This window comes from Pangasianodon hypophthalmus, chromosome 30 (genome assembly GCF_027358585.1).
Source record: "Pangasianodon hypophthalmus isolate fPanHyp1 chromosome 30, fPanHyp1.pri, whole genome shotgun sequence".
In the NCBI taxonomy this organism is placed as follows: domain Eukaryota; kingdom Metazoa; phylum Chordata; class Actinopteri; order Siluriformes; family Pangasiidae; genus Pangasianodon; species Pangasianodon hypophthalmus.
The window spans coordinates 2,934,722-2,945,589 of NC_069739.1; the positions used below are offsets into that span (position 1 = coordinate 2,934,722).

General features: G+C 36.9%; 1 protein-coding gene across 1 annotated transcript; it reads left to right on the top strand.

Moving 5' to 3' along the window:
- Window positions 1-107: 107 nt before the first annotated feature.
- Window positions 108-9,548, top strand: LOC113528968 (E3 ubiquitin/ISG15 ligase TRIM25). The gene is made up of 5 exons (XM_026917862.3): window positions 108-2,460; window positions 5,117-5,212; window positions 5,341-5,574; window positions 6,147-6,318; window positions 6,860-9,548. Exons 1-5 carry the CDS (start codon window positions 1,870-1,872, stop codon window positions 7,390-7,392), a joined length of 1,626 nt encoding a protein of 541 aa, XP_026773663.2. The 5' UTR covers window positions 108-1,869; the 3' UTR covers window positions 7,393-9,548.
- Window positions 9,549-10,868: the final 1,320 nt, after the last annotated feature.

Here is a 10,868-nt window from a genome sequence, read left to right on the forward strand (position 1 = left end):
GGCATAAATGTAAGTCGCTCTGGATAAGGACGTCTTCCAAATGCCATAAATGTAAATGTATCCCAGCAGCACTGGGCACAAGGTGGGAGAACTGACCCAGTCTCAGGGCACCACTCACACATTCACACCTAGGGGCAATCTAGCATAGCCAATCTGCCTACCTGCATGTTTTTAGACAGCAAGAGGAAAACAGAGAACCTGAAGAAAACACAATACACAATCACAGGAAGAACGTGTAAAACTCCTCACAGACAGTAATGCAAGCTCAGGATCGAACCCAGGACCCTGAAGCTGTGAGACAAAGACAGATTTAATGAAGGTTTAAAATAGTCCATTCAGAGGGCTTGGTTAAATAAGGGGAAAATACAAGTAAAAAACTGCATTTAGAAAAATATGGAAATCCAACAAACTTTGGTCATCTAAAGGATTTTAACAGAAACACAATTCATTTCTTGTCAAAACATTTTCCAGCTTTAGCACTGACACTTCTAGTTCACACGTTCCCTTCTCTTTCTTCAGGATGAAACTTTCTGTTCAGGGAATCCAGGACAGAATTTAGTGATATTAATTATTCAGCAGCTAGAAAGATAGATGTTTGGATCTTTTATATAAGATCACATGTGCCTCTTTTATATAACATCTTAAACAGTTTGATTTCCCCACAGCAGCGTTAAAGAAAACTTCTTTTCCTTTTTATCTGTATATTTTGTGTGTCATAGTGTAAAACAGTTAGCAGAGACATATTTATCATCGTTATCTACAAGAAGAGACTGGCGTCAAAAACAAAAGACATGGAAACTACATTCCTAACTCACAAATAAACTTGAATTTTTAAGGTTCTATCTGCCAGCCAATCATCATCCAGAATGAACATAGGATGAACGCAACATTCCTGTTTTCAAATATTACCAGTGGTTTACATCTTGTACCCTTTATGTTTACTCTGGGTCTTCTCTTGATTGTGGACTTTGACACAAATACACCTACCTCGTGGAAGTTGTTCTTGATCTGGCCAACTCTTATGAAGGATTTTTTTTTTACACCAGGGAAAGACTTCTTCTATTAACTACCACAGTTTTTTATGTGGTCTTCCTGTGTCTTTTTCCTGAGCTCACCAGTTCATTCTTACTTTTTAAGAATGTACTAAATAGTTGATTTAGCTACACCTAATGTTTTTGCTATTGTTTTCAGCTTAATGATGGCTTGCTTCAGTGGCAGTGACAGTTCTTTGGACTTCATATTGAGAGTTAACAGCAACAGATTCCAAATGTAAATGCCACACTTAAAGTCAACTTTAGATCTTTTATCTACTTACTTATAAGTGAAATAATACGGGAATAACACACACCTGGCCATGGAAAAGCTTAGGAGCCAATTTTCCAATTATTTTGGTCTCTTGGGTCAGTTTGGTAACCCCAATACATTAATAATCCCTTTAATAGTCCTTTTATTCCATGACAAGGCTATATGTCCATGTTTGATCAACTTAGACTGATTTATGAATTTCTTTTTTATATTCACACAAAAGCTTCTTAAAATAGATAAAATGTTCTCACACAAACACAGCTGCTGAAGAAGGGTTTTAACCTGCTGTCTATGTGATCTGAATGAAAATGTGCAGAAACCTCCATGTCACATTAACAGCTTTACAATGTTCACATTTTCACATAACATCATATTATATCAATAATATTCATGGTGATTAAATGCTATATCCCTACACACCTCTCTCTTATGTAGCTACACCCTTTCTGCTTAAAGCACCACCCACTCTCTCTAGCACTATAAACAGAATTCGTTCAGAGAAAACAAAACTGACTTCAGTGTTGTGTTGTCTGTCTGTCTCTCTCTGTGTGAGAGAGTGTGAAAATGGCTGAGGCCAGTATTTCAGTAGATCAGGACCAGTTCAGCTGTCCAGTCTGTCTGGATCTCCTGAAGGATCCGGTGACTATCCCCTGTGGTCACAGTTTCTGTAAGGTGTGTATTAATGGCTGCTGGGATCAGGAGGATCAGAAGGGCATCTACAGCTGTCCTCAGTGCAGACACACTTTCACTCCAAGGCCTGTTCTACACAGAAACAACATGCTGGCTGAAGTGGTGGAGAAACTGAAGAAGACTGAACTTCAAGCTGCTTCTCCTGCTCACTGTTACGCTGGACCTGGAGACGTGGAGTGTGATTTCTGCACTGGGAGAAAACTCAAAGCCGTCAAGTCCTGTCTGACGTGTCTGGCTTCTTACTGTGATATTCATCTCATACCTCATCTAGAACGTCCTGCTTTGAAAAAACACACAATAATTGAAGCCTCAACAAAACTACAAGAGAAGATCTGCTCTCAACATGATGAAGTGCTGAAGATCTACTGTCGTACTGATCAAACCTGCATCTGTTATTTGTGTTTGATGGATAATCACAAAGGTCACGACACTGTCACAGCCACAGCAGAAAGTGCTGAGAAACAGGTAAGAACTAGAAATCTTTCCAGAATTAATTTGTCCTAATTATATTTTTAAATCCAGAATCTGTAAGTTACAGGACTTAAACTTTAAATTGTCTATCAGAAGGATTTTGTAAAAGATTATTAAAGTTTTATGTGTTAAACTTTGTCCTCAGTGTTCATTGGTATCTGGTCAGACCAGTTAGTGAACATTTTAGTCATACTTCATTGACAGTGTCAAGATATCGTAGTGGAGGCGGATACAAGTGCAGGTAATTTCGTGGAAAACAAATCCAAAACAAACAAAACCATGAAAACAAAATCCATCAACATGAACTACGGATGTGAGGCAAGAAACATACAGACTATAAGTGAGACCATGGCGCACACACACCAACAAACAACAGCTACAGCAAGAGCACAAGCTTGACAATAGGACACGCAAAAACTGGAACTTAAGTAGTCATGTTAATTAAGGTGAAACAAGAAACAGGTGAATGTGATCAGGGAATGTGTGGCAAGATCATGTGACCATGTGACATGCAGTTGTGATAGAGAGCTGAAACAAGCTCAAACCAGTACCATGATTGGTCACTCACCACCAAACTCTGTTCTTCTAGAAACAGAATTTGATGTCGTTCAATGTAAAATTCCTAAAATGGTGGAGATGAAAGAAAGCAGAATAAACATAATTTTAAGGATAACTACAACTAGAACTGAACTATGTGTGTACATAACATATGTAAAATATTGCTATATGTTTTTAGGTAGCTAATAGGAACCAGGAAGGCCACCATTTTTATACATATCCCTATAAATTTGTTTGGTGAAACAAACACCAAAAGTCAGCTGGCGATAACTAGATAACTTCTCAGCATATGCTGTTGACAGGAGAAAGTCAGTAAGTCACAGAGATCCTATTAATCCACAAATCATTAAAATGAGAGGAAAAAAACACAAATCTACTTGGAAACGTAGGAATTGTAGTGCCTTTTAGGACACTTGCTCTCTCAATAGACCCCTGAGTGAGACATGTCAGTCTGACTGGTTGCAAAAAAAAAAAGCAGTGTAGTGATTTTTAAGAGGAAGCCAGAATTTTGCTGTTGGGTGTCAGAATCGGAAAAGTGTTCAGGAACACATCCATTTTTTTTACTGCATGCTGTCAAACCATCGACCTTTCCAAGCTAACAGAAGATGGTTGTAATTACAGGCAATAAGGAGGGATACTTGGTCAGAGGAGCTCCATCTTTGCAGTGCCCATTTCGTCTCAGCTAATTAGCTAATCACATCAGTGAAGTTGGCTTACTAAGTAAAATTTTTAACAGGCTTAGCTTTTTATTTAGCTCATTTATCATGACTGCTTTATTTATATTGCTTTACAAACTGTAGCTCACCTTAAATCTACATCAAGAAACTAGTCAACTATTACTAGGTATCTAGGTCATGTTCTTACTGAGGAGTTGCCTAAAATGGACCCATTCAGCTAGTTAACTTTGTTCAGCTTACAAATGACTTATTTATGGCATCCAGTTGGGCAGCAACTCTGCTTTCACTACCCTGATGTCCTCAGTGTTGTATCCATAAAACATTAGGTCTTGAATGTGCCCACAAACAAGAAAGTTGTAAGCATCAAGATACTTTCATGCCTTCAATTTCTCTCTAGTATAAACGCTCTGAGTTTCTATAAGATAAGTATTTGCAGACTGGGCCATTGCTTAAAATTAAAAAACTAAAAATTGCTTAAAAACAACATGGAAGTGAATTCTAGCTAATATATATATATATATATATATATATATATATATATATATATATATATATATATATTAGCTAGAATTCACTTCCATGTTGTTTATATATACATATATATATATATATGACAAAATACAATGGCCTCATAGAAATCTATAATTGCCAGTTGATTAAGTGATCAGTGCCTAAATTTTAACACATGAGGTACTGGAACATCAAGGGAGAGGTGATTCAAGTGAAATGGTCCTGGAATATACAGACACAACAGTACTCCAAGTGCTTTACATAATACAGTAGTGATCAATGCCATCATAGACCCAGGACCAATCGTTTAGGTATGATGACCATGGTACAGTTAGCGATTGCAAGCATAACATTTCAGTCCATGTAAGTCCATGGAAGGACTGGAGGAGTCAGGTTAACATACAATCTCCTCCCAATATCACAGTTTGCTCTGTGGCACTTTGATGTTTTTTAGAAATCCAATATGGGAGTGAATTTTGTGAGCAGTGAACCAACAAGGTTCAGAAGCAGAAATGGCTCCTCCTTTGCTTTTTAGCATCTTGTTCTTTTTGGAATTTTTGCTTACTTTGTTATTAAATGGCAACAACGTCAGCTGCCTTTTTTCGCCATATCCATAATCCATGAGCACACATGACTTACAATGTGAGTACGGTATGATTGCTAGTTACAAATTCGCCATCATCGAAATGAGCTGAACTCTTTATTCTGCCACTTGCTATGAGCAGAAAAGTAATGACTTCTAGCTAGAAACACTATAAAATGCAGTAACCATATAACATTGAGTTGAATAGGTATTGTAATAAACTATCTGCTCAGTGTAAAAGCAACTCTACAGAACAACCACATCTCTGTAAAGCACAAACAGATCCTATATAAAAAGCTGAATTTAATCGATTTGTCTTCAGAGTGAGGTAAAGAAGGAGCAGATTAAATCTCAGCAGAAAATCCAGGAGAAGCAGAAGAAGGTGCAGGAGCTGAAACAGGCTGTGAACACTATAAAGGTGAGCAGTGAGCAGAGACAGACCTGCTCCTAGAAACACACACAACATGGACAACGAGTCATTTAGAGTCCCAGTAAGAGAGGGAATGATAGATGAGCTTTAAATCTTGTGTGTGTGTCTCCTAACAGCTGAGTGCACAGATAGCAGTGGAGGACAGTGAGAGGATCTTTACTGAGCTGATCAGCTCCATGGAGAAAAAGCACTCGGAGGTGACGGAGCTGATCAGAGCTCAGGAGAAGGCTGAACTGAGTCGAACTGAACGACTCCTGGAGCAACTGGAGCAGGAGATTGCTGATCTTCAGAGGAGAGTCACTGAGCTGGAGCAGCTTTCACACATTCATGATCACATCCAATTCCTCCAGGTAACACTCACTGTCTGATCTACAGAGCCAGCTGTTCCTCTGTAAAACACCTCTCGTTAAAGCAACAATAAATGTTCTACACTGACACACTGAGTGTGTCTGGTATAACTTGGCCTGCTGTTATTCTGTTTGTTAATGTTTACTGTTCTTTAGCATCTCTTTAACTCAGTTTCAGTTATTAGCTAAAGTTCTGAATATTTGGATATGTGCGAAGTTCAGGAAGATTAGTTTAGGAAATTGTGTTCATGTACCTATGACTGTTCGGTGGTTTTATTGTGATTATCAACCTGCATCTCTTCATAGACTTGCTTTGTCATTTTTTTTACTTTGTCTGTTTTCCCTATATCTATGGCTAGCCCATTAAAAACTGGTGTAACTCCCAGTGATTGTATGATATATTTGTGTAATGCATCAAAACACTGGGCTACAAAATCCTTATTCTTTTCTTTTGTATGTTATGTAGATATTGTTTAAATAGTATAAAGAGTATGTAGTAACTATAATTATAGGAGTACTTTGTTTACTCATGCTGTTTAATTTAATTCAGTTTCAGTTTAATGTACTTTCTGTAGGCTTTAGCTTCTGGACGTCAGTCTCCCACAATTATCAGATCAGACTTTCACACATCCAGCATCACTGTCCATCAACATCTCTCATTTGATGGAGTGAGGAATTCTCTCTCAGATCTGAAGAAGACACTCAAGGAATTCTGGGAGGAGGAATTCATCAAAATCCCTCCACATGGTAAGAGGAGCTGTTCCTGCTGGAGAAACACAATGATGGACGTCTTTACTCGCTCTGTGACGCATAAAAAAGAGAGCTATGAGATTCTCAGAAACACAGAAGTGATTTTTAATAGTTATGATAAATTATTATATTGTTGCTGCTGTTTACTCTAAAGATGAATTACAAACTTATGAATAGTCACGTGTCAATATTTTACGTTTCAGTTTACTATTGTTATTTTCTTTTCTGTTGTGCTACTGTTAATAAACCATAAAGAAAACATGCACATACACATAATCATCCTGCTTTATTTTATTGAGTACTATTTTCTTCTTTATGGGGAGCTTAGAAAATATTGAATACAGAAATGTGTGAATTGAGAAACAATCATAGGATGTGATTTTGCTTGGAATAAAAATATTAATAAAATAATGCATATTTTTGGAGGGATTTAATACATACTATATAATACAGCTGTCTCACTCTTCACATAAACAAATTCTGTGAATTAAACCCAACGTGTTCATATTTTTCAGTTTGATGTTCTCTTTTATTTCAGATTTCTGTTATTTGACTCTGGATCCCAACACGGCGCATCCACACCTCCGTCTGTCTGAGAACAACAGAGTGGTGACCGAAAGTGAGAGAGAGCAGCAGTACTCTGATCATCCAGAGAGGTTTGACTACTGCCTTCAGGTGTTGTGTAAGGAGAGTGTGTGTGGACGCTGTTACTGGGAGGTGGACTGGAGCGGTGTGGTGGAAATTTCAGTCTCATATAAAGACATCAGCAGGAAAGGAGAGGGTAATGAGTGTGCATTTGGACACAACGATCAGTCCTGGAGTCTACTGTGTTCTTCTTCTTCTCTCTCTTTCTGGCACAACAACATTAAGACTGAGCTCGGAGTTCCATCATCCTCCAGAATAGGAGTGTATGTGGATCACAGTGCAGGAACTCTGTCCTTCTACAGCGTCTCTGACACGATGAAGCTCCTCCACAGAGTCCACACCACATTCACTCAGCCTCTGTACGCTGGGTTCGGGTTCGACTGGTGGTATGGCTCTACATCTGTGAGATTGTGTGATCCAAAATAATGTGTGCATGTGGCCACGTTGTTGCTCAATCATCTATCTCACTAGCACGCAATCAAGCTGCACAAAAAAGGCTCAGTAATTTTACACTCCAACAATTAAAGAGCAAACGGTAAAAAATAACTTTCAAACATGAAACTAATCAATAAAAAATTATCAAAATATTATTACATGACCTTAGGATTATAAAGTTCTGTCTGAATGAAGAGTTGTTTTGAGATATGAGACCTCAAAGATTTGACATTGCAGCTAGCAAACACTCTAAAGTAATGAACTTTACATTTACAGCTCAGCATGGGCTTCACTTTAAAGTTGCTCCAATTTTACATTATTGAAATTCTGAGACAAATAGAAATTATTGAAATGTTTTTGATCTCTGACCAAAAGCAGATAGATCCTTATTATTCTGTAACACCAAATACTGTTTGCTTTTATCTTTCTCTCTGCTTTCTGTCTGTTTCCTATTAAGCAATCTCTTAATATAATTAAATAACTACCTACTAAAAGGTAATAAAGTCAGCACAAAAAGATATTTTAAGCCTATTAAAACCACATTTTGAGCATGTATACTTTTCAATAGATTTAATTTTACTGAGAGTATTCTAAGATCTAAACCACACACATTCATTTGATGAAATCTGAAGTTTGTTCCTAAACATTTTGTTCCTAAACATTATAGCTTAAAATTTCATTAAAACATTCATTAAAAGAATATTAACTGAGTTTGGGACATATCATTTGTTCCAAATATTACAATCAGAACTTTGCAAAATAAAAATTAACACCACATGAGAACAAAGTTTCCCCCAGTGATGAGGTTTATGTGGTTATCTCATTTTCGACTAAAATACCAGATAGAAACGTTTAATTAAATGTTGTGGAAAACTGATTTAAAAAATGTGATGTGTTTTTTATATAATAAATTATTAAAACAATAAACATTAAAACACTGGGTTTAGGCTTGGACTAGGATAATCTCTTACACTGTTTTATAGAATACAAAAGAGATTTTAAAAAAAGGGAAATGTTTTCTTTGACACTGCTGTATGGAAATTAAATTGTATGAGGTGCAATTATCATAAGTGGTCTTATATAAAAGCTCTACTAGTTTTCAGCAAGATTATTCCAGAAAGGATTTGGTTTTTAGTTAATATTATAAATTTCTGAAATTAATACAAAAATAGCAACACTTCCTTTAAAATGTGTATTCATAAAGCTTTATGGTTGTAATAACTTTGTAACTTGCTTTGATTCTTTCTAACCTGGTAATAATGCTTTGGCAAAGATTTTATAAAATCTAATAAGCCATTAAGGATGTGTCCTGAATTTGATCAAAATCTGAATATATTCAGGATTCTGATGAATCTTGTGTGAGAGAATGTGTAGCATAAGGGACATCTTGCTTCCTGGATTTTCCTGAAAGTCATTTACAGCATGTAATTACACAACTTATATTCCTTATATATAAAAGGAAAATGAATTCCATGTAAAAAATAGAATTTCACTCTGTATATAGGCAGGAAACGTTAATGACTTGCTCATTATTCACATTAATGTGAAATATAAACACTAGAACAATGTCAACATTTTCAGTGAATGAGGTATAAAAATGCTGGTGAAGCAGGACTAAATATGTGGAACAATTTACCAATTAATATTTAGCAGCCACTGACTAAAACTACTAATTATCTTCATTACTCAACCATAGCAATCAGTAAGAGACAGAAAGAGAGTCTTTAGTGCTGTCTTTGCAGCTGTAGCATCTGATATTTCCATCCTGAACAAATGGAGTACATGCATTTAGTGCATTTCTGTTGTGAAAGAGTGTGTAGGAGCAGCACTAAAAAGCAGCAGTACCAAGAGCCCATAGCCAAGTCTTTCTATTAAATCACTCTTCATTTTGTAGTGGTCCAGTTATGTAGGAGAATATTTGCTGATGCAACCATTTGCAACCATATCACATAACCTGAATGAATATAATTGTTATATAAGATACAATCAGTGAACCAGGCCAAAAGTTTTGCTTGACAAGTTAGTAGGCAGAAAAAGTCCAGAAGAAATATTAGTTAGACCTATTCTGTCTGTATTTCATGAAATTAACCCTAATAAATACACAGCGTATATTCGTGCACGGAAGGTAGATGAAATGGTTAATAAAGGAGTATTCATAACCTACATGTGTTTGTGCTCCTCCTCTCTCTCTCTCTCTCTCTCACACACACACACACACACACACACAAACACACAGAATCAGGAAGTAACTCCTTATTTCAGAGGAAACAAAACTGATAGCAGAGTCTCTCTCTCTCTCCCCCTCTCTCTCTCTCTCTCATTGCGTGAGTTCAGGAAAATAGCTGAGGCCAGTATTTCAGTAAATCAGGACCAGTTCATTTGTCCAGTGTGTCTGGATCTCCTGAAGAATCCGGTGGCTATCCCCTGTGGTCACAGTTTCTGGAAGGTTAATGGCTGCTGGGATCAGGAGGATCAGAAGGGCGTCTACAGCTGTCCTCAGTGCAGAGACACTTTCACTCCAAGGCCTTCTAATTTGCTACTAGGTATGAATGTTAGCATCAGGGCCAGGACTCAAACTAGATGCGCTATTAATGATCCACAGGAGAAGGGGGTGAACCCAACTGCAGAGACAAACTCAAAATGAAAAAGCAAGATGCAACGTTAATCCCATAGTTCAGTCAATAAACCCAAGAAATAATCCAATACAAAAATGCACAAACAACATAGGTATAGCATGTTTATAATATATTCAGCCATAATTGTACTGTTTCAATTGTTTAAAGATTCTCCCTTAACTGCCCAGTAACTTGTAGGAGTCTACTTAGAAATACGTGGTAGTGGGAATCCCAGCATATACATATACATGTTATGGTGCATTTTCTTTTGTAAATGTGAGATCGTGTGATCCAATATAATGTGTTTGTGACATATTAACTACATTATAATCTGTATTTAATGCAGTACAGTGATACAGGAGGTACCGTTGCCACCTCACAGCTCCAGGGTCCCTGGTTCAAACCTGAGTTCAGGTTACTGTCTGTGCTGAGTTTTACATGTTCTGCCCGGGTTCTCCAGTTTCCACCCACCTCCCGAAAACATGCCACACACTGAATTGACGAAGCTAAATTTGCCCCTAGGGGTGAAAGAATGTGTGTATGGTGCTTACTGTAGGTGAATGAATAAATAATCTGTATTTAGTGAATGTTTTATTTTATACTAGCAATATGTACTTGTTTTTTTACATGCCGATATATGATTAATCAAAGTGCTTATCTAACATACACTTTCATTTAATGATTCATCACAGATGACTCACAATGGCAATGTCTGGATATCTATATTTACTTTATGAAGTTTAATGGCTTTTCCTGCCCTTGATGATCACAGTGTTTGGGTATCCCAGGAGTACACAATGAATTAATACATTGTAAATATAAATTTTTACAGTTATAAGGACGTTTTAAAAT

Bases quoted from the DNA above. Each gene is read 5' to 3' on its own strand.
- LOC113528968 (XM_026917862.3), top strand. From the start codon at position 1,870: ATGGCTGAGGCCAGTATTTCAGTAGATCAGGACCAGTTCAGCTGTCCA. The intron at 2,461-5,116 runs GTAAGAACTAGA...ATTTGTCTTCAG, and splicing joins CAGAAAGTGCTGAGAAACAG to AGTGAGGTAAAGAAGGAGCA. The intron at 6,319-6,859 runs GTAAGAGGAGCT...CTTTTATTTCAG, and splicing joins CATCAAAATCCCTCCACATG to ATTTCTGTTATTTGACTCTG.